Source organism: Megascapheus bottae, chromosome 2, assembly GCF_031878675.1.
Source record: "Megascapheus bottae isolate mThoBot1 chromosome 2, mThoBot2.hap1, whole genome shotgun sequence".
Taxonomy (NCBI): Eukaryota; Metazoa; Chordata; class Mammalia; order Rodentia; family Geomyidae; genus Megascapheus; species Megascapheus bottae.
Window position 1 is genome coordinate 53077514 of NC_143510.1, and position 26682 is coordinate 53104195.

The 26682-nt window shown below is 45.9% G+C and overlaps 2 protein-coding genes across 4 annotated transcripts; one reads left to right on the top strand and one right to left on the bottom strand.

Moving 5' to 3' along the window:
- The first annotated feature begins 2893 nt into the window (after positions 1-2893).
- Positions 2894-4996, top strand: Spryd4 (SPRY domain containing 4). The gene is made up of 2 exons (XM_090327366.1): positions 2894-3011; positions 3352-4996. Exons 1-2 carry the CDS (start codon positions 2903-2905, stop codon positions 3888-3890), a joined length of 648 nt encoding a protein of 215 aa, XP_090183492.1. The 5' UTR covers positions 2894-2902; the 3' UTR covers positions 3891-4996.
- Positions 4984-26154, bottom strand: Gls2 (glutaminase 2). Of its 3 annotated transcripts, none has more exons than XM_090327353.1 (18): positions 25810-26154; positions 19061-19160; positions 18159-18280; positions 17239-17368; positions 15268-15347; positions 15022-15185; positions 14674-14732; positions 9518-9550; positions 9168-9226; positions 8663-8729; positions 8472-8522; positions 8125-8301; positions 7326-7457; positions 7087-7176; positions 6868-6929; positions 6110-6186; positions 5778-5841; positions 4984-5639 (listed from the first exon to the last, which is right to left on the bottom strand). In XM_090327353.1, the coding sequence occupies exons 1-18, from the start codon at positions 25989-25991 to the stop codon at positions 5483-5485; spliced, it is 1806 nt and encodes a 601-aa protein (XP_090183479.1). In that variant the 5' UTR covers positions 25992-26154; the 3' UTR covers positions 4984-5482. The 3 variants fall into 3 exon arrangements, with proteins under 3 accessions (XP_090183479.1, XP_090183477.1, XP_090183482.1); XM_090327351.1 differs by having other exon boundaries at positions 7087-7179; positions 25810-26149; XM_090327356.1 differs by lacking the exon at positions 25810-26154 and adding an exon at positions 25583-25742 and having other exon boundaries at positions 7087-7179.
- Positions 26155-26682: the final 528 nt, after the last annotated feature.

The window sequence follows — 26682 nt, forward strand, 5'->3', positions numbered from 1 at the left end:
AACAAATTTAAAGTAAAGTGATGTAAGCAATTGCAGGCAAATTTATTCTGAGTAGGGAATAAAACAATGGAGGTGTGTCTTGTGACAAGTATTGTGTACTGATTGTTTTAGTCCTCATGTCATGTCATTCCTTACTATGAAACGCAATGTGTGGGTGCTCTATAAATCAGCACTTTGCTGAAGCAAGTTCACCTTCAAAGCTTGGCCAGACTGAACCCTGGTGGAAAGAGTAGGCTACTGCACTCTGAAGATGTACACATAAAACTCCTTTTTTTTTTTTTTTTTTTTTTTTTGTGCCAGTCCTGGGCTTGAGCTCAGGGCCTGAGCACTGTCCTTGGATTTTCTCAAGGCTAGAGCTCTACCACTTGAGCCTCAGCACCACTTCCGGCTTTTTTCTGTGTATGTGGTACCAAGGAATCGAACCCGGGTCTTCATGCATGCTAGGCAAGCACTTTAACCACTAGGCCAAACTCCTGGCCCAAAAACTCTCTTTTCTACGGTCCTTTATTCATTCAAAAATAATCATTGAGGGCTAGGAGCCTGGCTTAGTGGTAGAGTGTTCACCTTGCATCACAAAGCCCTGGGTTCAATTTCCCGGTAAAACATATACAGAAAAAGCTGGAAAGTGGTGCTATGGCTCAAGTAGTAGAGCGCTAGCCTTAAGAAAACTCAAGGACATTGCCCAGGCCCTGAGTTCAAGCCCCAGGACTGGCACCAAAAAGAAAAAAAATTATTGACTAGGAACATAGCACAAGTAGTAGAGTACCTGACTACTTACCAAAAAGGAAGATGTAAATGTTTCCCACAATACATCTATGGGTGAATAAAGACTTAATATTACATATTGTATGGTAATTTTGAGAAATGATAATCTTTGAAGCAAAATACTAGTTCTTTCAACTGGAAGACCAACATGTTTTTCAGGAGAGGTAAGTTTTTAGTGTAGTGCAAGTAGATTAAAATTATTCTATTTGGTATTTGTGTTTGTAGGCATATTTGCTCCATTTTAGGTTAGCATCCCTCATCTTGGGGCATCCACAGGCCAGGCCTGGCCACAGGTGCCCATTCCCAAATGGCATGTGCCTCGAGTCCATTCCCACCCAAAAGTGCACATATCCACAGGCCCAACTGTGTCAGCGACATGCTTAGTCCCAGTGCCCATTTTGGGTCACATGCTATCTCTAGTGTTCAGATATAAGGTGCCTGAACCTATGTGTTCCAATTTAGAAGGTCTTCTGACCATAAGCCACCTATAGGATGTTTGGCCCTGGCTATAGAATGTATTGTCTCAGTTATGTGCCAGATACAGGATGTTTGGCCCAGGACGGCTGATTATCTCCAGGGTCCTGCTGCAACTTCAAAGATTTCCTGCTCCGGGCCCCTTTGCTGGGCTCCAGCTGCCCGCCTCCCGATAATTACCTCCCTTGCCTAAGAGCAATTCACTCTTCTCTATCGTGGAAGATCAGTCTGGCTGCTTTGGTGGATATTAAATCTTGCTTTCTTTTATGTGCTTTGTATCCATGTGGTTTTCTGGGATGGTGCTTACAGTGTTTCAGTTCTAAAGAAAGGAATATGTAAAGGTGCACCTACACAAGATATAATTACCCAAAGGAGCTCTGAAATATCTTTAAGGCAGCTTATTCAACATCTGAAACTCCTAGCAGAATTACTAAGAAACTATAGTATATGGTGCTGGTTGTGGAAAAGAAAAGCTCCCTGTTTGTGGAGAGAATAACTTTAAAAATACTTAAAAGTCTGAGAAAGTCCAAGGACAGTGCTCAGGCCCTGAGCTCAAGCCCAGGAATGGAAAAAAACAAAACAAAACAAAACAAAAATTTAAAAGGCAGCCACCTGCTCAAGGTTCATGCTTGGGCCCTGAGTGCCTAGGCCTGGAATTCTAGTCTCAGGATCACACACACACACACAAATATGTAAGTGGCTAAGCTTACTTACTTGGTGCAGTAAATTAAACTTGTCAATTTTAACACGGAGATTACATCTCCCCCGCCCCTCCCACGTACGTGATACCGAGGAACCAAAACCCGGGTCTTCGTGCATGCAAGGCAAGCACTCTTCCACTAGGCCAAACTCCCGGCCCGGAGATTACATCTTAAGAAAAATTTATATTTTGGTTAAAAAAATACTGTAATAACCTGGCCGGCTTAGCTGCCAAATGGTTTTTTTGTAAAAATGCTCAACCTGCTGGATCACCTGCGCATGTGGTTTCATCCTTGTGGTTATAGACTATGGGCATTATAAAGTGACATCATACGGTGACTACCACCTGCGCCTGCTGTTTAGCTTTAAAAGCTCAGCCCCAGTGAAGATCCGGGCTGCTCTCTATCAGCCCGAAGGTGCAGAGTAGCCGCTGCACTGCTATTAAACTGACTCCTAGCTCGGTTCACTGAGTGCTGGTGACTCTATTGCTGGGGGGTCCAGCCCGTGACTGGGATATTACAAATACATACTTCTAAGCATCTGGTTATTTTCTCTAAGAGTCCTATTTAGTTCAAATATGAGCAGTCCTTCTCCACTCACATACGGAAAGTAACAGAAAAACTCCACAACAGCAGAAAACTACTAAGATGGCTACTCCCACCTCCGGCGCTGGATATCTACGTCATCATTCTGCGCGGCAGCCTGACCACAGAAAACCACTAAGATGGCTACTCCCGCCTCGGGCGCTGGCCCCCTGCGTCATCACGCTGCGCGGCAGCCTGACAGCAGAAAACCACTAAGATGGCTACTCCCGCCTCGGCGCTGGCTACCTACGTCAGCACCCTGCGCGGCAGCCTGACCGCAGAAAACCACTAAGATGGCTACTCCCGCCTCGGGCGCTGGCTCCCTGCGTCATCACGCTGCGCGGCCGCCTGGCCCACCACGTGGGCCTCGGGCCTCCCGCATGGGGGCGTGCCCCGTGTATCCATGGCGTAAGATGGCGCTGTCCTTTGCGCGCTTGTGCCGCTGGGGAGCCACACGATGGGGGGTTGCTGCCGGGGAAGCCCGGAGAGGTAGGGTCGTTACTTCCTTGTGCTCTCTTTTACCTCGGAAGCACTTTCCGCTTTCTCACTCCCCAAGCTGCTCGGAGAACGCGGGTCCCCTCCCGCCGCGTCCCCTCCCCCACCCGCCGCAGTCTTAGGATTCTCGACTTCGCTCACTTCTGCTGAGGCTTGCTCAGTCTTGAGTTGTTGCTGTGTAATGCCACCCCACTTTAGTCTTGCCATCTTGGCATCCTGACTCGTCCCTGCTTCCTCGTCGTTCTGTCCTGACTGCCGGCTTCCGATCACCAGTCTTAAGCTTCTTAAGCCTTTGTGAAACCCAGCCTTTTTTTTTTTTTTGCTCCGCCCGCAGGCGTCAGTTTTAAACTGGAAGAAAAAACGGCCCACAGCAGCCTGGCACTCTTCAAAGGGGACACAGGTGTCAAGTATGGCTTAGTGGGATTGGAGCCCACTCAGGTGGCCCTGAATGCGGAGCGCTTCCGAGAGTGGGCAGTGGTGCTGGCAGACACAGCAGTCACCGATGGCAGACACTACTGGGAGGTGACAGTGAAACGCTCCCAGCAATTCCGGATAGGAGTGGCGGATGTGGACATGCCCCGCGATAGCTGCATCGGTGTTGATGACCGTTCCTGGGTGTTCTCCTATGCCCAGCGCAAGTGGCACACCATGTTGGCCAACGAGAAAGCCCCAATTGAGGGAATTGGGCAACCAGAGAAGGTGGGGCTGCTGCTGGAGTATGAGGCCAAGAAGCTGAGCCTGGTGGATGTGAGCCAGCTCTCTGTGATATACACTCTACAGACAGATTTTCGGGGTCCAGTGGTGCCCGCTTTTGCCCTTTGGGATGGAGAGCTGCTGACTCACTCAGGGCTTGAGGTGCCAGAGGGTCTCTAGCGTGCCCATTATTGAAGTAGCTTTTTGGTCAGCTTGCTGTTGAAAATGTCTGAAGCTGTTTTACTTTGCTCCAAGCAATCAGTACCTCCCAACTCCAACCTCCCACAATTCGGTGTCAGGTCATCTGTTCTGTCCTGTTTCCCCTCAAATTGCTGCCAGTTTTCTGGTTTATTTTTCTTCTGTCGGTCCTGGGGCTTGAACTATGGGCTTGGGCACTGTCCCTGAGCTCTTCAGCTCAAGGCTACTACCCTACCCCTTGAGCCACAGCTCCATTTCCAACTGCCAGTTTTCTAAATTATAGTGGGTATATTTTCCCTGTCTTGGCTCCTTTAGCTACTCAGACTGTTAGTCTTGGAATCTTGCCTTTCAGTTCTAATCCAGTATATTAACCTTGATACCTCTCTTTCCCTTACCCACATGTTAACTTGTGTGTTGGGGGCTCACCAGACCTCTCCAGAGTGAATTGTTTCTACCTCTGGCTGCAGGAGTGGTACAGTCAGTGACTTGGCCCTTTTTCTATAGCACCTACAAAATCTAGGCTCTGGCTCCTTGGGTATTTCATTCACTCAGTGGGTCAGTGAGAAGGTATTTTTCCTTCCCTAGTACCTCAGTGCCACAAACCCTCAGCCCCATACAGCTGCAGCTATCCTAACAATGTCCAGCTACCTTAGTCCATGTACCTCTGACATCCAGCTACTCTGTCATTGTGCCAGTTACAGCTTTTACCAAAGGGGAAGAGACTCTAGGGAGATATCTAAAGGATTAGCACCAGAAGCTTTATTCTTATGAAGTTCCATCTTCATATCTGCCATAATTGAAACTTCCTGAGAAAAGCAGAATGGAGTTTTGCATAATCCAGTTTTTAGCCCATGTAGACCCAAACCCCATTTTTCCTTGGCAACAGGATATACTTAACCTAAAACAGTATTGCGTGTTGAGAAAAACCTAGTAGAACAAATGAATATATATATATGTGAAATATTAATTGTTTGGGTTTTGTCAGACTCTGTGGCTCTACCTTATTTTGCCTTCTATGATGGTGATGAAATTAGAAACCCCTAGGGGAAAAAGAATGACTAGGTTTAACAAAAAATGATTTGTGTAATTAAACTTTATTTGAGCACAAAATACTTTTCTCTGTCTATAAAACTGCTGTTAGCAGTAGCAGCAGCATGTTTTGGCTTTGGGGACAGACTTTCACAGTACTAAATCTAGGTGCACGGGCACTTCTTTCTTTTCCTCTGGGATATACATACGTACATGGTAGCTAGAGTCCCTTCTTTGAAGTCTTTCTCATGGTGGTTTCTTCAGGGAAAGAGGAAACCTGGTTTTTTTTTTTTTTTTTTTAAATGGGCCAAGCAATTAGGCCATAGCTGTGTTTTTGTAGATAGCTGTACTACAGGTGTTCGTTAAGGCCTTCTCTGTGCTCTATTCATAGAAGGATGGGGTGTTTTGACTCACAGAAAGTACTGCTTTATGTCACCAAATGGCCTTGGTTCTCACTGAAGCATCTCTTCATAGTAGTTTGCATGGGTTAGGTATGTGGCCAGCTCATGCTTTTCTTTGAGTGGGGATCTGTCCATGACTTGTGCTCACACCATACTCTCTAAGTTCTCTTTGGACAGGGTCCCAGCTGCTGCCTCAGCCTGAGTTTCAGAGAGTGTGTAGGAGTCCTGATAATCTTGAAGCAGTTTGACCACCTCCAGGTGATTGAATTGCACAGCATCATCCAGAGGAATGTTTCCCCACCTGACAGAACAGTGAACATGATCAGGCAAAGATACAGGGAATGCCATAGCTCTATGCATGTGCACGGTGGCTGGTGGCTGGGAGGTGGTAATGATGAGGTTGTACCATTGTCTTCACTTTTAGCCTAATCCTACTCACCGGTCCTTGGCAAAAGGATTTACTCTGCAAGCCTCGATCAGGAATTTAACAACTTCAATGTGTCCTAGGAAAATGGGCAGAAAGTGAAAGAAGGGGCTGGGAATTTGGCTTAGTAGTAGAATGCTTGTCTAGCATGCATGAAAGGAGGATATGGGTCTTGAACTCTGGTACAGACCCTTGGCAACTAGAGTCTACACCAAGCGGAGAAGAGAAAAGGCCTTGGTATTTTGCTGCCAATACTCAGTAATAGGCTGGCTATTCACATAATGGGTACACTTTTGGTAGAAAAGAAAGGGTCTCACACTGACTCCCCTCTCCCACCCTTTAAGTACCTTCAGCAGCAGCAATATGCAGGGCTGTGCGAGAGTCATAGTCTTTCTGTTCCATATCCATAGCTGATAAAGCAAACCTGAGAATAGTAGAAAGCAGCTAGAGTTATCCAGATCAGTCTAGAATCATCTGTGTTCTTTCTGTAGTTGGGTTAGATTGAATGGGTTCCAGGAAAAGTAAAATGATATTGTATAATGTGTGTGTGTGTGTGTGTGTGTGTGTGTGTGCTTGCCAGTCCTGGGGCTTGACTCAGGGCCTGGGCAGTTCCTTGGCCACTGTTTCCTCAAGGTTAGTACTCTGCCACTTGAGCTACAATACCACTTCTGGCTATGTATATGTGGTACCAAGGAATCAAATCCTGGTCTTCGTGCATACTAGGCAAGCACTCTACCACTAGGCTATGATCCCAGTCCATATGATTTGTTTTGTAACTGGTAAGACTTTGTCCCACTTTCAGTATGGGAGCATGCTTCCAGAAGCATCACTGGCTCCTGGGTATAGTGTGTATTTGTGGATATTGTTAGTCCACCTGAGACAGGATCCTTGCCTTCTGGGACCATGCACTTAGCACTCAATAAACAGTGACTGCCACTAATTAAGTACTTACATGGGTAGTATTTTGTTTTCTGTCTCATATAAATGCAATTTTTGTCCATTCTGGCTACCCTTAAAGTTGGTGTACTTTGTCTTGCTTTGTTGCCTCCTAATAAGAACTCTGACCAGTATTTTATTGTGTATATTTGATATACAGTAGAATTACCTCCGAAGAGCTGAGACATCTCCACTATAGGCAGCAAATAACAGGTTCACCACAGTCTTGTTCTGGAACACAAATACACCATGTGAGATTAACTGTGGCTTTGAATACACCCAGGCCCAGCTCTGCCTTGTAACCCTCTTCCATGGATGCTTATTTGTGAAATGTAACAGATTATTTTATTCTGAGAAGTCCTGCCAAGCCATCTGGGGTTTTCCTTACCCGAACTTCTCCGCCTTCACGCCGTGGGTCTAACTTCCGAGCACAGTGCCTCAGGTTGTCATAGTTGTGGAAATTAAAAAGAGACACCAACTTCTAGAATTGTAAGTCAAAGGTATAACAATAGCTTGTCCAGTTGCACTGGATAGGAGCTCAAAATTGCTTTATTTGCTTAAAATAAAGTGGCCACCATGAACTTGTTCAGTTGTTAAGTATTAAGTAGGATACACAAAGCTACTCACCTGGCAGAAGCTGATACCCCTTTGGCTGTTCCCTAGCTTGTCCAATGGTGGTGACAGACACATCATTCCCATGACATTGGGTACCACAAGGAGGATGGCTCCTGACACAGCTGACTTGGCAGGCAGGCCCACCTAGGGAACAGATTTGATGCTGAGGATGAGCTGTGGGTTCCTGAGGTGTAGGGACACAAACAAGGTAGGGTATTTCAAGTGAATGCCTAGACAAGGCCACAACCCAGCTTAATCTTTGGGCTTATTAATTAGCTTCTTTTCTCAATGCCGTCCTCTCCCAGTCCCTGGATAATTAGGAAATGTTTATTGAAATATTATTGAGTATGCTTGCTGGATGCTATGCTGAAACTAGTGCGAAGTCTTTCATGTAACTTACATTCTAGGGTAAGAGATAAAACAATTCCATTCAACCCTGAGAAATAGAGTGCTGTGGAGAGGAAGGAGTAGATTTGTTTGAAAAAGGGCAGTCAGAAAAGTCTCTTCTAGAGCTGCAGATACAGCTCAGTGATCCAACATGGTAAAGCTTGCCAGATAAACTAAAAATAAGTCTCTTCCTAGAGGTGACATATAAACTGAAATGAAGAGGCGAGCCAGCCTTGTAAACGCTTGCACAGGAGTAACTCATGTGCCTGCATACTTGAGGGATGTGGTATGTTTGTGATATATTGTCATTGGGCTGCAAGCTTATGAATGGGAAACAGGAACAAGCCGCTACTTTAGAGATCAGTGTCTTCTCTTCCTGACCCTGTGTGCATGACAGAGGAGTGACAGGGCCAGAAACACTCACGTGGAAGGCAAACTGGCCAGAGAAGTCATACATGCCACAGGAATGCATGAGGCTGAGGGTGTTGCGCACAGCTTCAGCACTCAGCACACTCTCGCCTGTGATGGGACAGATCCCTCCATTGGCCAGGGTGGCTGCCATGACACTGCCTGATTCACAAGTGACCTCCACGGAGCACAACTGTAGAAACAAGCGACAGGTGATCAGGCAGAACAGAAGGAGCACTGCTCTTAGTGTATAGAGTCATATTCTGAGGCACCTTTGGGGTTTCTGACAACCACCAGAGAGGAATGTCTGGTGTGAGTCAGAGGGCAGTCCTGTTTCCTCAACCTTGAGAGTGTTTTGCTTACCTGGAAGTAGAGATCGAGGGCAGCCATCATGTCCACCCCCTTGGGAAAGCACTGCAAAAAAGAAGAGGGGAGAGCATTCTGTTCAAGCCATACATGAGACTGCCAGGGTCTAGGCTGACAAGCCAGTCCCAATTGCCTTCAACCACAGGCAGAATTCATAGGGACCTTGTCTACTGGCCTCTCCCAGTTACCTTCTTTTCCTTGAGATAGTAGCCGATGGCATAATTTCGGTCCCCCGTTTCCTTTTCTGACTGGAATCTGAAGCAAACACCCAATTTAGTACTGGAAACTTGAGAGGTGGGGAGAAGAAAAAATTACCTGCCTGAGAAACAGAACTCCATCATATGTGCTAACAGTGAATGAGCCCCTTTCTAATTTCTCACAGTATCAGTCTAAGCAAACACTCTCATAGCTTTGTTGTAACGTGTACTAAACAAAAAAACACCAAAGATACCTAGCCATTTAGATAGGAAACTTGGTGGGTCTTGACAAGGACTTCAGCACACGTACTACACTGCCTCTCATTTTATAATGATTAGAAATGCAACAAATTATTTCACAAAGGTAAGGAAAGCCAAAGAAGGGGCTCAGAGGAAGCTGGGATGCCAAGGATCCCCTGTAATCTCTTTCCTCTCACCCCACCCCATCTACACACAACACTAGTGTGTTCAGCCAGTCTTCTGCATAGGGCCTTACGTGGCATTGCTGAACCCCATGAATTCATTCCCAGCCATTTTGTTCAGATATTGCAACACCTGGAAGAGAAGAGAGGCAAGGCAAGCGCCACTTGACTAAGGATTCCTACTAAACACATCCCAGGCTTACTAGCCCCTATGATCCCTTTGGAGCATATCTCAGCTTTGCTTAAGAGGGCAGGGACATCCACAGGCTTTCCTCCCTGAGGCCAGCACTTTCCCATTCCTGGGACATAGGGCTCCTAGTGTGAGCTGGTGCACTTGATGCTTAGAGCCAGGCATTTGGGGCAGCTAGGGAGGACAGCATGACATGGAGAAAGGCAGCCAGGAGCTGAGTAGCAAAGAACTTACAAAATCAAACTTCTCTGCTTTGTTACAGTCCATCTGTAGAGAAAGACAGAGATGTCAGTATTTCAGTCCTGGAAGGATGCCAGAGACAGGGTCAGAAGAACCTAGTTGACTTGAAGTGTTAGACTAGCCTTGCTACTATGAATGTGTTAATGTTTACAGTGGCTTTTCTTTTCGTTTTCTTGGAGGCAGGTCTCACTAATGTTGTGCAGGATTGTTTGCAGCCTGTGAACTCAAGTGATCCTCCCACCTCATTCATGGATAGCTAGCACTACAGATATGCCCCACCATACCTGATGCTTTCAAAAACAACAGCGAAAAACAGGGCTGGGAATTGGCACTGTGGCTCCAGGGGTAGGGTGTTAGCCTTGAGCTGAAGAGCTCAGGAACAGTGCCCAAACCCAGAGTTCAAGTCCCATGACCACCACCACCAACAACAACAACAAAAAACAACAGGGCTGGGAGTGTGGCCCAGTGATAGAGTGCTTGCCTAGCATGCATGAAGCCCTGGGTTCAATTCCTTAGTACCACATATATAGAAAAAGCAGGAAGTGATGCTATGGCTCAAGTGGTAGAGTGCTAGCCTTGATAAAACCCAAAGACAGTGCTCTGGCCCTGAGTTCAAGTCCAGGACTGGCAAAAAGAAAAACAAACCATAATACCTAGTATGTAACACATACCTAAAAATAGTAATCTCAAAAATCAAACCATGAGGGTCGGGAATTTTGGCGTAGTGATAGAGTGCTTGCCCAGCATGCATGAAGACCTGGGTTCGATTCCTCAGTACCACATACATAGAAAAAAAAAAAAAGCTGGAAGTGTTGCTGTGGCTCAAATAGTAGAGCGCTAGCCTTGAGAAAACCCAAGGACAGTGCTCAGGCCCTGAGTTCACGCCCCAGAACAGGACAATAAAAGAAAAACCAAAAAGCAAACAATGAAGCTGGTTGCCTGAGTCTTGTGCCTGTAGTTCTAGCTACTCAGGAGGCTGAAACCTTAGGATTGTGGTTCAAAGCTAGTCAGTACAGCAAAGTCGAATTCCATTTTTTTTTAAAGTTGTTGGGATAATGTATGGAGGGGTTACATTAATCAGGCAGTAGGTGCATTACTTCTCACACATTGATACCCCTTCTCATGTTTTTCTACACAAAGTCGAGATTCTTGTCTCCAATAACCACCAAAAAGCTGGAAGTGGAGCTGTGACTCTAGTAGTAGAGTGCTAGAGCACTTGGGCTCAAGGACAATGCCCAGGCCCTGAGTTCAAGACCCAGGACCAGAGGTGGGAGTGTAGCCTAGTGGTAAAGTGCTTGCGTAGCATGAACAAAGTCCCAGGTTAGATTCCTTGGTACCACATATTTAGAAAAAGTTGGAAGTGGTGCTGTGGCTCAAGTGGCAGAGCACTAGCCTTGAGCAAAAAGTGTCCAAGGACAGTGCCCAGGCCCTGAGTTCAAGACCCAGAACTGGCAAATATACACAATCACACCAGCACATATATACAATCAAACCATGAGCCAGGTGCCAGTTGTTCATACTTGTAATCCTAGCTACTTAGAAGGTTGAGATCTGAGGATCATGATTCAAAGCTAGCCTGAGGGACTGGGAGTTTGGCATAGTGGTAGAGTGCTTGCCTACCATGCACGAAGACCCGGGTTTGATTCCTCAGTACCACATACATAGAAAAAGCTGGAAGTGGTGCTGAGGCTCAAGTGGTAGAGCTCTAGCCTTGAGAAAGTCCAAGGACAGTGCTCAGGCCCTGAGCCCAAGCCCAGGACTGGCAAAAAAAAAAAAAAAAAGCTAGCCTGAGCAGTAATGTCTATACAACTTATCTCCAGATAACCAATAAAAGTCAAATATGGACCTATGACTCAAGTGGTAGAGCACTACTCTTGAGCAAAAAAAAAAAAAAAGGTCAGGACAGAGCTAGGCGCAGTGGCTCACACCTGTAATCCTGGCTACTCAGCAGGCTAAGATCTGAGGATCAAGTTTCAAAGCCAGCTTGGGCACTAAAGAATTGGACACTCTTATCTCCAATTAATCACTAGAAAAGGGAAGTGGGGATGTGGTTCAAGGGTTTGATCGGTAGCCTTGAGCTGAACAGCTCAAGGACAGTGCTCAGGCCCAGAGTTCAAGCCCCATGACCCCTCCCCCCCAAAAAAAAGAAAGCCCAGGACAATGCCTAAGCTCTGAGTTCAAGCTGTAGGAGACTCTTCAATTAATCACCAGAAAAGTGGCAGGAGTTGTGGCTCAAATAGTAGAGCACTAACTCTTGAGCAAAGATAGTGCCAAGGCCCTGAGTTGAAGCCCCACATGCTAAACATACACCCCCCCCCCAAAAAAAAAAAAAAAAACCTCAGAAAAACATCCATGCCAGGTGTGGTGGTACACTCCTATAGTAATCCAGAAACTCTAGAGGTAGAGTATAGGAGAATCTTACTTCAGGGCCATTCTAGGGGGAAAAAGTAAGGGACATTTTATCTAGCCCAATAAGCTGGATGGAGTGGTGTGTGTGGACTTAGCTACATGGTACATATAGGTAGGAGAATCACAGTCCAAAACCTGCTCTGGGCAAAAAATTCAAGCCAATTAAGTTGGGATGGGGTGTGGCTCAAGTAGTTGAGCACCTGCTTATCAAAACTGCAAGGCCAGGCTGGGAGCTTAGCTTAGTGGCAGAATGCTCATCTATCGTGCATGAAGCCCTGGGTTTGATTCTTTGGTACCACATACACAGGAAGAGCGGAAGTGGCACTGTGGCTCAAGTGGTAAAGCACTAGCCTTGAGCAAAAACAGTGTCCAAGGACAATGCCCAAGCCCTGAGTTCAACCTCCAGGACTGGCAAAAAAAAAGGGAAAGAATAGAAAAATGTTCAAGGCTTCAGTTAAAACCCCAATACCACAAAACAAAAAAAGTAAAAAGACAAGCCCGAAAAGTGAGGGCTGGGGGCATGGCTCAAGTGGTCGAGCACCTGCCTTTGGAAGTACCAGGCTCTGAGTTTAATCCTAGTAATACCAGAAAAAAAATCAAGAAATGAGGATTCAATTCGACATGGTGGTACACACTTATTATCCTAACACTTGGGAAGCTGAGGCAGGAAGATCAAAAGTTTGAGGCTAGCCTGGGCTACATAAAGAGACCCTGTCTCAAACAACCTCATTCATCCATGAGCCTGACCCCTCCTGGGTCTCATCTTTCCTTTTGTTGTTGTTTAGTCCTGGGGCTTGAACTCAGGGTCTAGGTACTATTACTTAAGGATAGCACTTCACCATTTTGAGCCACAGGCTCCATTTCTGGTCTTCTGATGGTTAATTGGAGATAAAAGTCTCACAGACTTTCCTGCCTACACTGGTTTTGATGATGATCCTCAGATTTCAGCCTCCTGAGTAGTTTGGTATGAGCCACCTTTACTTCCATCATCTATCTGAACCCATCCTGACTCCCACTTAGCATTTTTCTGATTCTAATCCTGTCCCTAAGTCCCATTTGTATCCCTGGTCCTCATACCCTGTGCTATAGAGCCTTACTCTAGCCAAGCCTTGACTCCCATACTATCTGCAATACTAGATGGGATAAGAAATGGGATGTGGCTATCTGTTGCATATATTGTAGTACTCAATTATATTGGTAATTATAATAATGAAGGTAATTGTGTATGTGAATGTGTGTATACTAGGGCTTGAACTCCAGATCTTACATTCTTTTTGTTGTTGTTGGTCATGGGTCTTGAACTCATGGCCTGGATGCTGTCCCTGAGCTTTTGGACCTTGTATTCTTTTTTTTTTTCTTTTTGCCAGTCCTGGGCTTGAGCTCAGGGCCTGAGCACTGTCCTTGGACTTTCTCAAGGCTAGAGCTCTACCACTTGAGTCTCAGCACCTCTTCTGGATTTTTTTGTATGTATGTGGTAGTGAGGAATCAAACCTGGGTCTTTGTGAATGCTAGGCAAGCACTTTAACCACTAGGCCAAACTCCCAGCCTGGACCTTGCATTCTTGCTCAGCTTTCTAGAGCTCTTGGCTGTGGGTTATGTGGCTTGAACTCTGGACCTAGACACTGTCCCTGAACTCTCCATCTCAAGTCTAGCACTCTACCACTTTAAGCTACAGTTTTCTGATAGCACTGAACCATGATCCTTACATCACAGCCTCCTGAGTAGCTAGGATCATAGGTGTGAACCATCTGCTCCTGGGTTGGCTTTTTCACTTATAGCTGGTGTACCACTTGAGCCGCATCTCTAATTCTAGCTTTTTGCTGTTTAATTGAAAAGTCTCTTGGATTTGTCTGCCCCTAGGTTGGCTTCAAACCTAGATCTCAGCCTTTGAGAAGATAAGGTTTATTTGTTTTTCAGTGCTGGAATTGAACTCAGGGCCTTACACATTAGGCAAGTGCTTTACGGCTGAGCTACATCACTAGCTCTGAAGCTAAAGATTTTAGCTGAGTTCAATACAGCTGACGTAGATAGGAATGAGATAAGGTAAGTCCAAGAGGCTGGGCTGTAGATAGTGCTTAGGAAGTATGTGTTAGACTTGGCTTGGTCTCCTACCATAGACTCTTTGCTTCCTGCACATGTCAGCTATAGAGTCAATACATGGGGGGAGGAGGAGGAAACTCTGACACCCGAGTCCCCAGGGGGAAGGGCTCTTAACACCACCTTCCTCAAGAGGGGCTGTGATTGGCTCTAGAATGTCGCTGCCCACGCTGTTCTCAGGTTCTTGCTCAAGCCCTGGGAGACCTACAGCTGATGGGCCTGCCTGACACCCTTGCTCAAGGCCAACTCACAGGTCCAGGTGACGTGAATAACTGCCCTGGCCCGACCATTCACCTTTCTCTCCAAGTGTCTCACCTAGGAGTGGCCAATCAGTGCCTAATAGCACTGTCCTCCCCCTTTCTCTCTGGCATTTGGCCCTTGGTCTAGGCAGGGGTCAGGACTTGGTGTGCACTTCTGTAAGGTCCAGGAAGCCCTGGGTTCCAGAGTCAGGTTGGGGCAGGAAACAGTGGGGTGGGGCTCGGCTAACACAGCCTCACTTATAAACACTGTCAACTCCTGGGTCCCTGCTGTGCTTTTACATGCCTCCTGGTAACCCTCCAAAGAATCCATACCACTGGGCTCCCAGGAGCTGAGCAAGGACACTTAGAGAATAGTATCTAGCAAAAACTGACAGTGGCACTGACCTTGATGAGGGAACTGACGACAATGGCACCAGCATTGACCATGGGGTTATGGGGTATTCCTAAGGAAATATGAATCAACCGGAATCTCATTAGCCACTGAAGAAAGTCTGTTTTACAGCCTGCTTATTCTGTAAGTTAGACAAACAAAAGGTTTTTTTTGCTGAAGAGAAAGGAAGGATAGAGCTAATCAGAAAAGGCAGAGGCTACATCTGTATACCAATGGCCAATCTCTGATCTCAGAAGTTAAGCAGGGTCAGACCTGTTAGTACTTAGAGGGAAGAAAAGGGAAAGGAACAAGAAAAAGAAAGCTATGGGGTGTGAGTGTGGTCTGAGCCTGAGGTGGCTTACCTTCCTCATTGAGAGAGAGCTTGTTGTAGCGCAGACCACTGGGCTCCTTGCCCACAAACTTGTGCACATAGTCAGTGCCTAGTGTACTTATGGAGATGGCGTACGTGAGGGGTTTCACGCAAGACTGCAGGCAGAAGGGGATCTTTGTGTGGCCCACAGAGTGCCTGCAGACAGACAGTACCATGAAAGGGGTTCTATTTTATTTAGCACCTGAGCCTTCCCTCCCCCTCCTCTCACCCATCTCACCGCTGACCATCCACAGTGCACAGGGAGACGCCCCACAGGTCTGGGTTTGACTTGGCCAGCTGAGGAATGTAGGCTGCCACCTAGGCAAGAGTGGGTACAGAGGAGATGGATGTGGAAAAGAAAAGAGATGTATTTAGAGATGGGCATGATGGCTCATGCCTCTAATCTAGCTTTTCAGAAAGCTGAGATCTGAGGATGGAGGTTCAAAGCCAGCCCAGGCACTAAAGACTGACTGAGAGACTCTTATCTCCAATTAATCACCCCCAAACCGGAAGTCGTGCTGTGGCTCAAGGGGTAGGGTTAGTAACCTTGAGCTGAAGAGCTCAGGGACAGCACCTAGGCCCAGAGTTCAAGCCCCATGACTGACAGAGAGAGAGAAAGAGAGGGGGGGGCGGGAGATTCAGGGTCAGGAGAATCTTCTAATAAAGGATAAGATTCTGTCTCTAACATGAAGAATGGTTCCCTTCTAACTATTGCTCCCAGAAAAAACCCAAATCTTCCAAATTCTAGTGGATCTTATCTTTCTGTAGTCCCAAGGCTTAGAGTTGGCACTAAAGTTCATGGAAGGATAAAATAAAAAGAATTCTGGAGACTGGGCACTGATGGCTCACACCTGTAATCCTAGCTGCTCAGGGGGCTGAGATCTAAGGTTTATGACTGGAAGCCAGCCCAGGCAGGGAAGTCTGTAAGACTCTTATCTCCAACTACTGGGGGAAAAAAGTCAGAAGTGGAGCTATGGCTCAAGTGATAAAGCACTAACTTTGAGCAGAGACAATGCCCAGGCCTTGCTTGAGTTCAAGCCCCAGGACAAGGACAAAAAAAAAAAAAAATTCTGGGATCAACTACCCTTTTTGGCTCTTTATCCATTATTCTAATTATTCTAAGTGTCTTTGAAAGCTTCAGTTGACTCCTTTCTTTCTTTCTTTCTTTCTTTTTTCCTTTCTTTCTTTTTTTTTTTTTTTTTTGCCAGTCCTGGAGCTTGAACTCAGGGCCTGAGCACTGTTCTTTGGGCTTTCTCAAGGTTAGAGCTCTACCACTTGAGCCACAGTATCATTTCCGGCTTTTTCTATGTATGTGGCACTGAGGAATGGAAACCTGGTCTTTGTGCATGCTAGGCAGGCACTCTACTGCTAGGCCAAACTCCTGGCCCTTTTTATTTTTAAATTAGATTAAGTGGTTACATATATTTTACAGTACTGTGGCATAGTTACAGTTAATATTACAAACATTTTTAAAAATTTTTATAATACTAAGCATCATCTTTCTAGACTGCAAAATTTGTAAATGTTGAAATATACAAGAACCTCTAGTTTTTGGGTTTTGTTTTTTTTCTTTTTTTCTTTTTTTGCCAATCCTGGGGCTTGAACTCGGCCTGAGCACTATCCTTGGTCTTTCTCAAGGATACCACTTGTGCACCACTTGCGACACAGCACCATTTCCACTTTTTCTATGTATGTAATACCCAGGAATCAAACCTAGGTCCTCATGCTGGCTAGGCAAGCATGCTACTACTAGGCCACACTCCTGGCCCAAGAACTTCTAGTCTTACATATAACTATAAGGTTTAACTCCTTGAACACTGACAATAAATTCATTGCTTCTAGAACAGGTGTTATATACATTTTTTCACTTTGCTTTGTTGGTCCCTCTTCCTCTCTCATTCTCTTTATCCCAACATCTCCCTTGCATTGATTAAATATAACACCTACATATCAAGCAGATCATGCGCCTTTTGTCTCCTTGGACTTGGCTAATCTCATTCATTCAATTGACTTTTTAATGTCATCTGTTTCCATTAGAACCAAGGATTCCCTGTTCTAGGAGTCATGTGGATAGAAACATATAATGTCCCAATTTTAAAGGTTCTACTTCTCCTGCATTCTGGGGGATTCTCAGCCCCAGAAAGATTCTGAGAAGCAAGTTTTGTCTGGTCCAGAGCACCTGTCCCTCCCTTACCCCCCTGGCTCTCACTTTGCCTCCAGTGAGCTCTTTGGCATCCTCAAAGATGCGATCCACATGGCCAGTGAACTCCTCAAAATCAGGAATGACAAACTTCTTTCGGAATGCCTGGGTCAGGAGCACGATGTTGCTGCTCATGCACCTGGATCCCAGATACAAGTGCATTAGGAGGATGGAGAAATGCAGCTGGGGCTCATTCTAGAGCCATGGAATGTGAGAACAAAGAAGATTATAAGTAGTTATCTGGCTTGGAATCAATCGCTATTGATATTTAGCAAGTCACTTTATCTTTTTAGGTTTGCTTTTTTTTTCTTTTTTTTTGCCAGTCCTGGGCTTAAACTCAGGGTCTGAGCACTTTCCTTGGGCTTTTTTTCAAGGTTAGTGCTCTACCACTTGAGCCACAGCACCACTTCCAGCTTTTTCTATATATGTGGTACTGAGGAATAGAACCTAAGTCTCTGTGCATGCTAGGCAAGCACTCTACCACTAGCCCAAACTCCCAGCCCTAGGTTTCATTTCTTTACCTCTGAAATCATGGATTACAATGACATGGGAAGATGGCTGAAGATGGCTTTGGGATATGAGATAAAAGCAAATAACAGAGTAAGTATATTATGTCCCCTCTATATATTTTAGAAGTCCTAAATCATATTTACATGTTTACAAATATTCAAATATCTAGTGAATATATAGGACAGTATCTAGAAGATGCTAACTAATCTACTAACAATGCTTACTTCCGGAAAGGGGCTAGGACTGGGTAGAGAGGGAAAGGAAAGCATTTGCTTAAATTGTTAGGATTTTTGTATTTATATAATAAAGTACTTGTATAATAACTAATAAAAACTAAGCTGAACTGTAAAATTCCTCAGATTTGTCCTTGTCCACAGGACAGTTCAGGGAGCCAGTTCCCTTGTCTTTGGAGCCCTCACTTTCGGAAGAGATCTCGGTCTAAAAGGCCACCACTGCTGGATTCTTGGACCAAGCGGTGCATCTGGGTCATGCAGTCCCGGAGCCGGGGATCTGATGTCTGTAGTCCAGTGGCCTTCAATGCCTTTAGGAGAAAGAAAAGGCCTCATAAAGTCAGCTCAAAGGAAAATAATATAATCCTAATAATCTTTCCCAAAACACTCAAGCCCAACTACAAACGAAATAAATGAATTTGGAGACTTAAGAGAGAGGGGAGGGGAGGAGGAGGAAAATGGGGACAAAAACACAAGGGGTATCATTGTGTGAGAAGTAATGCACCTACTATCTGGCGAATATAAGTGTAAACCCTCTATACATTACCCCAACAACAAAAATAAAATTAAAAGAAAAAAGCAAAGAGAGAGCCAGGACTAGCTTTGAAGACCAACCAGGGTTTCTGATATATGTGGTTGGTTATGTGTGTGTGTGTATGCACACATGCACATACAGTAGTCCTTGAATTTAGGGCCTCGGTGCTGTCCCTGAGCTTCTTTTACTCAAGGCTAGCACTCTACCACTTGAGCCATAGTGCCACTTCCAGCTCTTTTTTAGTAGTTTATTGTAGATATGGGCCTCATAGACTCCCACCATGGCTGACTTTGAACTGTAATACTCTGAACTCAGCCTCCTGAGTAGCCAGGATTACAGCCATGAGCCACCAGTGCCTGGTGATTTTTTTTAAATTAAGCATTTGTCAGTGTTTCATTTCTTAGCCTTTGGACAGAGGTTATCTATTCTGCCTAGGCATCTGGTACTACTCCCCATCTGTCTTCTCTGTCCTCATATAGCAGCCTACGGACTAGCTGCCTCGTGCTTTCAGGGATTCTAAGGGATTAGTGCTCCAAAGAGGTAGGAAGTAACTTACAGTAGTGAACTTGTGGATAGGGATTCGTTCCTGTCCCTCGGCAATTGTGTAGAACAGCAAATCACCGAGGCGGGATAGCATGCCACTTTCTGATGAATCACTGTTTGGAGGCAGAAATAGGAGGGCAGAAGCCTGAGAACTCCCAGCTCCTCGGCCTTCAACATGAACTTATAATTAGGTGAATGTCATTCCACATCCCTCCCTGAGAGATGCATTTATCCCTGATAGATTCTGAGATGCTATAAATCTTACTCTCCAGCTGCCTGACTTACAGACCTTTATTTCTAATTGCCTTCGAGACACTTCCTCTTGTTCCATGGCATTGAAACTTAAACAAGTCCAAACCTGAAGTCATCAAACATTCTTACATCTTCCTATATATTTCCTAACATAACTTCCTAGTGCCTAAAGTAAATTCTCTATTTCTTTGAGGCAGGTTTCACTGTATCCTCAAACTCCTAATTATCTTGCCTCAGCCTTCCAAATGCTGGGATTACAGGATTGTACCCTAGCTAATTCTTAATTCTTGGTATGACATTCAGGTGTCTTTAAAGCTTGCCATCCTTCCTTTCCACATTCCAGTAATGACAGGTAAAGAGATGGTATCTCAGGCCAGGAGTTTGGCCTAGTGGTAGTCTGCTTGCCTAGCATGCTTGAAGATCCAGGTTCAATTCTTTGGTACCATAAACATAGAAAAAGCTTGAAGTGGTGCTGTGGCTCAAGTGGAGAGCTCTAGCTTCCACTTGGACAGTGCTCAGGCCCTAAGTTCAAGCCCCAGGACTAGCAGAGAGGGGTGGGGGGAGAGGGAGAGAGAGAGAGAGAAAGAGAGAGAGAGAGAAAGAGAGAGAGTGAGGGGGGAGGTATTGTCTAGGCACTGTGAGGTTTCCTGGCCTTTGCTATGCTTTGCACGGAATGACTTTTCTCTTCATCTAACAGTCCTACCGATCTTTCAAGGTCCAGATTAAATATCAAATATCCAGGTCAACTTTAACCTTCCTCTAAACTCCAGATTTTGCTTATGCTCCCTGTATATTTTATGTTCCATCTTAAATGTCAGAGTATTCTCCCTTACTTTACTGCTAGGTCTTTGTGTTTTATGTCTTCATAGCAATGAGCAAAATCCCTAGCACATAGTAGGTCTTCAATAATCATTACCAAGTTACATGCTAGGAAGGGCTCATTGACCCCAAATGTGTCTTCCACTGGTTTATGACATGTACTATTTCTAAACCATCGAATGTTTTTTCATGGTCTTCAAGAGTTCTCCTGTTAATATAGTAACAAATGTAGAAGAATTATTTTATCAGATCATTTCCAAATATGAGCAACAACTGAGATTAAGACTCTTCATAGTCCTGTAACCCAACAATTTGTCTTCTAGGAATTTATCCTGCAGGAAAAGAACACACATACCTATAGAGTAACATAGTTGTTCATTGCATTGTAAGAAATAATAAAACTGGAAATAACCTGAATGTGTATTAGACAATTTATCATTTATTTGTTATAATATTATGCAGAATTAAGCATGAAGTTAGAGCCAGGTGCTGGTGACTCGTGACTATAATCCTAGCTATTCAGGAGTCTAAGATCTGAGGATCACAGTTTCAAGCTAGCCTAGGCAGGAAAGTATGTAAAACTCTTATCTCCACTAAATTACAAAAAAGAAAGGAAGGAAGAAAGAGAGAGAGAGAGAACAACAACAGTGAAAAAGTGGAGCTGTGGTTCAAGTGGTGCATGGTACTAAAGGACAGTATCCAGGCCCTGAGTTCAAGCCCCAGTAAAGGCATACACACATACACAAAGGGTACAAAATAATTCTAGAATGGTATATAGGAAATAAGAGAAGATAGGCTGGGAATGTGAGTACTTGCCTAGCATACATGAAGCCCTGGGTTTGATTTCTCAGTACCACATAAACAGAAAAAGGAGAAAGCAGCATTGTGGCTCAAGTGGTAGAGTGATAGCCTTGAACACCAAAAGGTCCAGGGACAGAGCCCAGGTCCTGAGTTTAAGACCCAAAACCAGGAGAAAAAAAAAAGAAAAAGAAAAAAAGAAGGAAGGAAAAGGTAAAAAAAAGGCAAAGTAGGTACTAAGCAAAAAAAAAAAAAGTGTTAGGTTGGAAGAAATACTTTTCACAAAGGCTAGTTTGTATATTTTAAATTTTGAACCACTTCGTTATATTGTCTATTGAAATAGTACACTAAAAATAAAGGCTCTTGGTACTGGGGTTATGGCTCAAGTGGTAGAGTACCTGCCTAGCAAACATGAGGCCCTGAGTCTAAATGTTAGTACCTCAAATAAACAAAGACTCTCAAGAAGCTTGTCACAGACAGGGCTGGGAATTGGGTTAGTGGTAGAATACTTGCCTAGCATGCATGAAGCCCTGAGTTTAATTCCTTAGTATTATCACACAAACAGAAAAATCGGGAAGTAGCTCTGGACAGTGCCCAGATCCTGAGTTCTAGGACTAGGAAGCCCTAGGACTAGGAAGAAGATGGAGGAGGAGGAGGAGGAGGAAGAAGAGGAGGAGGAAGAACAGGTGCAGGAGCAGGAACAGCAGCAGCAGCTTGTCACAGTCTAGGCCTATGTGTGTTTGTAACCAGGAAGAACACTGGAAGAGGGAGTTTTTCTATTCCTGGGAGCTCCAACAGTCACAATGACACAAGCGCCAATAGTGGAGGAGAGGGAAAAACTATCTGAGGACTAATCACAGAGGGGAATTGGGAAGAACTCTGAAGGCAGGTCTCTGCTTATAGAAGACAAGAAATAATGCCATGTCACTTTTGGGTATCTCCAAAACTTTTTTTTTTTTAATTGCCTGTCCTATGTATGTGGTACCAAGGAATTGAACCTGGGTCTTTGTGCATGCTAGGCAAGCACTCTACTGCTAGGACAAACTCCCGGCCATCCAAAACTTTTTTTAAAAAGCTGTATACTGGGTCAGGAGTTTGGCCTAGCAGTAGAGTGCTTGCCTAGCATGCGAGAAGATTCAGGTTTCATTCCTCAGTACCACATACATAGAAAAAAGCCGGAAGTGGTGCTAAGCCTCAAGTAGTAGAGCTCTGGCCTTGAGAAAGTCCAAGGACAGTGCTCAGGCCCTTAGCTCAAGCCCAAGACTGGCAAAAAAAAAAAAAAAAAAAAAAAAAAGTTGTATGCCTATCATTCAGAGAGATCAATCACCAATATAATGTTAAAAGTAAAAAAAGCAAGGTACAGGGGCTGGGAGTTTGGCTTAGTGGTAGAGTGCTTGCCTAGCATGCCGAAGACCAGGATTCGATTCCTCGGTACCATATACATAGAAAAAAGCTAGAAATGGTGCTGAGGCTCAAGTGGTAGAGCTCTAGCCTTGAGAAAGACCAAAGACAATGCTCAGGCCCTGAGCTCAAGCCCAGGACTGGCAAAAAAAAAAAAAAGAAAAAAAAAAAAGCAAGGTACAGAGCAATATGTATAAATGTACAGAATTTGTATAAAACAGATAAAAGAACATGAACATGTATTTCACTTGAAGGCTGTACAAGATAGATGCAAGAAGATAAAATATCACTAGAAGGCTGTAGAATATCAATGACATGATATGCCTGAGCTGGCTTCAAACTGGAATCCTCAGATCTCAGCCTCCTGAGTAGCTAGGATTACAGGCACAAGCCACCTGGCCTGGCTATAACATTAATTTTTAATAGCTATCATTTTAGCCAGGCACTGATGTTTCATGCCTAGCCACTCAAGAGGCTGAGATCTGAGGATTAAGGTTCAAAGCCAGCCCAGACACTAAAGTCTGTGAGACTTTTATCTCCAACTATCCACCAAAAAATCAGAAGTGGCGTTGTGGCTCAAGGACAGTAACCTTGAGCTGAAGACCTCAGAGATTACACCCAGGCCCAGAGTTCAAGCCTCATGATGGACAAAAATAAATAAATAAAAATAAAAAATGATGTTATACTCATATATTCAATGACAGTAATAGCTGTTAATAAATGGAGAAAAAGCCAGGCCCCAGTGACTCACACCTATAATCCAAGCTTCTCAGGAGGCTGAAAGCTGAGGGTTGTAGTTTAAAGCCAGTCCAGGCAGAAAAGTCCCTTTGATACTCTGTGTCCAATTAGTAACTCAAAAAATGGAAGTGGAGTTGTGGCTCTAAGTGGTAGTGTACTAGCCCTGAGCAAAATTGCTCAGGGACAGTGCTCAGGCCCTGAGTTCAAGCCCCAAAAAGATAGGTTATGGAAAATATGAATATCATCTCATATTTGTTAAATTATATCTACCAATATATGTGCATATATCACAATATTAATGGATTATCTCTAATGTTTGGATTCTTATTTTCTTCTCAATACTGTATATTCAGCTGGGCTTGGTGGCTCATGCCTGAAATACCTGGTACTCAGGACGCTGAGATCTGAGCATCCAGATTCAAAGCCAGCCCAGGCACTAAAGTCCATGAGACTTATCTCTAATTAAGCACTAGAAAACGGGAAGTGGTGCTGGGGTTCAAGGGGGAGGATGGTAGCCTTGAGCTGAAGAGCTCAGGGACAGTGGCCAGGCCCAGAGTTCAAGTCCCACGACAGACACCCCCCCCAAAAAAAAAGTACTGTATATTCATCTTGGTTTCTTTTTCTAATCGAAACTTTTTTTTTGCCAGTCCTAGGGCTTGAACTCAGGGCTTGGGCACTGTCCTTGAGCTTTCTCAAGCCTAGCACTCTACCACTTGAGCCACAGCACCACTTCCAGCTTTTTTCTGTGTATGTGGTACCAAAGAATGGAACCCAGGGCTTCATGCTTGCTTTGTGAGCGCTCTACCACTTGGCCATACTCCTGGCCTGAGATACATACATACATACATACATACATACATACATACATACATACATATATATATATATATATCAGTCATTCATGGGGCTTGAACTCTAGGCTTAGGTGCTGTCCCTGTGCTGTTCATCTCAAGGCTTTCCCTCTACCACTTGAGCCACAGTGCAACTTCTGGTTTTTTGGTGGTTAATTGGAGATAAGAGTCTCACCAAATTTCATCTTTTATGCCTGGGCTGAAAGCCTGGGCTGGCTTTGAATCTTGAACCTCAGATCTGTCTCCTGAGTAGATAGGATTACAAGTGTGAGCCACAGGGGGCCAGTAGCTTAGCCTAGTGGTAGAGTGCTCACCTAGCATGCAGGAATCCCTGGTACTACATGCACAAAGTCAGAAGTGGCGCTGTGGCTCAAATGGCAGAGTGCTGGCCTTGAACAAAATGTGTCCAAGGACAGTGTCCAAGCCCTGAGTTCAAGGGCCAGGACTGGCAAAAAAAAAAAAAAAAAAAAAATCCCATGCTACAAGCGTGAGCCACAGATGCCAAGCTTACTTTTTTTTTTTTTAAACAAGGAACTTGAATTACAAGGCATTTCCTCTTTGCTGATCCCCTTCTCCTTGTGACATCACACTCCCAGAGTCTATTCCACTCCAGAATTGTCAACCCCTCTCATCAGGGTGGACTGTGCAAGACCTTTACCACAAGCACAAGCAGCGATAAACTGAAAAACCAGTCTCCTGAAGATATTCTATCACTGATCCCACTAGAGAGGGTGTGTAGAGGAAGCCAAAGATAGTCCAGGGAGGTGAAACCTTTGCTCTGGGAAGAAGTGGTCTGGAGATTAGGACAGAATGTCTTTCAATGTTCGGTATCTCTTTGAGAAGAGGCTAAAAAATACTGCATAATGATTAATAATAAATAATACTTATTGGTGTTTTACCTCTCAGGACAAGGACTCCAGCAATGGTGAGGTAGTGCTTTGTCAGTCTGGCTACTTTAATTATGGTGTATATGTATTTCTAAATATCATCAGGTAGATGTCAATGACAGGGAAGATGGCCCATTTCCTGTGACTGCTATAAAAAAAATAAAAATAAAAAAGCAGGAGCTACTTGGACAGGGTATAGCTGGACTTCTGGGAAGGATAAGATTCCCTGCCTCCAGCATTCTGCATCTTAGGGCAAAGAAGGCACAGCCACCAAGTATTCCTGGTTAGTGAAGGAGAGGGAAGTTCAGTCTCCAGGACGGAAGGTGTGCCCAGAGGAAGGGAATCTTTCCTAATTACGAAGCTTGACCGGTACCAATAACCAGGTCTGACGTCTGGTTTGGGAAACCTACGTCTTATGACTCGAATCCTACCATGAAGTATAAATATTCTCCCTACTCAAAGACCTTCTGGAAAACCATCCTTATTTTATAGATTACGCGAACACACCCAACAGAGAGATCCGCAGGCGTCTGCGCACCCGTATAACGCACGCAACTCTCACTCCCCGCGCCAAGGACACGCAGAAACAGACAGGACGCAAGTGCACTAGGACCCGAGGTAGGAAGCTGTTCCATTCCCCGCCCCCCATCCTCGTCGGCACCCTCGAGCGCCGCGGGGGAGGCGAAGACGGGTGAGGGGTGGGCGGGTGTGTGTGCACACCCCTGCACTCAGACACGTGCACCCGACAACACCGGGCGCCCCTCCGCGTTCCGGGCTTTCAGTACGCACCTGGGACAGGCACCACCTCGAAGACCGACCTGCCCAAACGCCCTCCCGGGCGGCGGACACGTTACCGCCCGAGCGCGGCGGACCCAAAGCCCCAAATCTAAAGGCAAAGGCATCGCAGGCTAGTGAGCGAGGAGAGCGCAGAGGGGAGAGAGCTGCCTGGGGAAGAGCGAGAACCACCGCGGGCGTGGGAGCGAGCCGGGCCCCTGTCCCCGTCCCGCGAGCCTTACTGATCCTGGTGCTGCGGCTGGTGGGTGCGCGGCGTCTCCCGGCCCCGCGCCGCGGCCTCACTGAGGTGGCGCCGGACGCCCCCGCCGAAGAGCGGGCTCAGGCTCAGGTGGCCCCAGCTTCCCCGCCGGCCGTGCCCGCGCGCCTGGCTCAGCGCTCTCTGCAGGGCCCTCATGGAGCGCATGCCCCCGCGCGCCGCCCGCTCGGCCCGGGCGCCCGAGACGTCTGTGCGGTGCCGGGAGGGCGGGAGGCAAGGACGGAGGGGAGCGGCCGGACAGGGCGCGGGGGAGCCGAGCGGTGTGGCGCAGAGCTCCAGAGAACAGGGAGAGGGGTCGGGGGGGTGTGGCTGGGACGGAAGGAGGGGCCTGCGCCTGGGCTGGGCCCCCGGCGAGGTGCCCCCACGCCCTCAGGGCAGACCTGGACCTGAAGGGCAGCTGGGGTCTAGGTGGGCGGCAAGGCGGGGGCGGAGCCTGCGGGTTGGGACGGACAGCGCCCGCGTCCAATCACTGGGGAAGCAGAGCACTGGAGGCGGGGAAAGGCGCACCTACTTAATGAGAGTCAGGTGGTGGGCGGTCTGGCGGCGCCTGCGGTGCTGCGCAATGCGTGCGGGAGTTGTGGGCAGGAGAGTGAAGTGGACCGGGCTGCCAAGTCTGGGACGGGAGGGTACGCCGCGGGGTTAGGGACCATGGAAGTTTCTGGTTCCGACAAGACCGCTGCTCTAGAGACAAATATGAAACGAAGCCCTATTCCCGAGTCTTTTAGAAACGTAAAATTCAGAACTTATACATAAGTGCCAAAACGAGAAATTAGACCCAAATCTTCGACTACTAAGCTGTTTTTGCCCGTTCTCAAGATTGACAGTTGAGTTGAGTTAC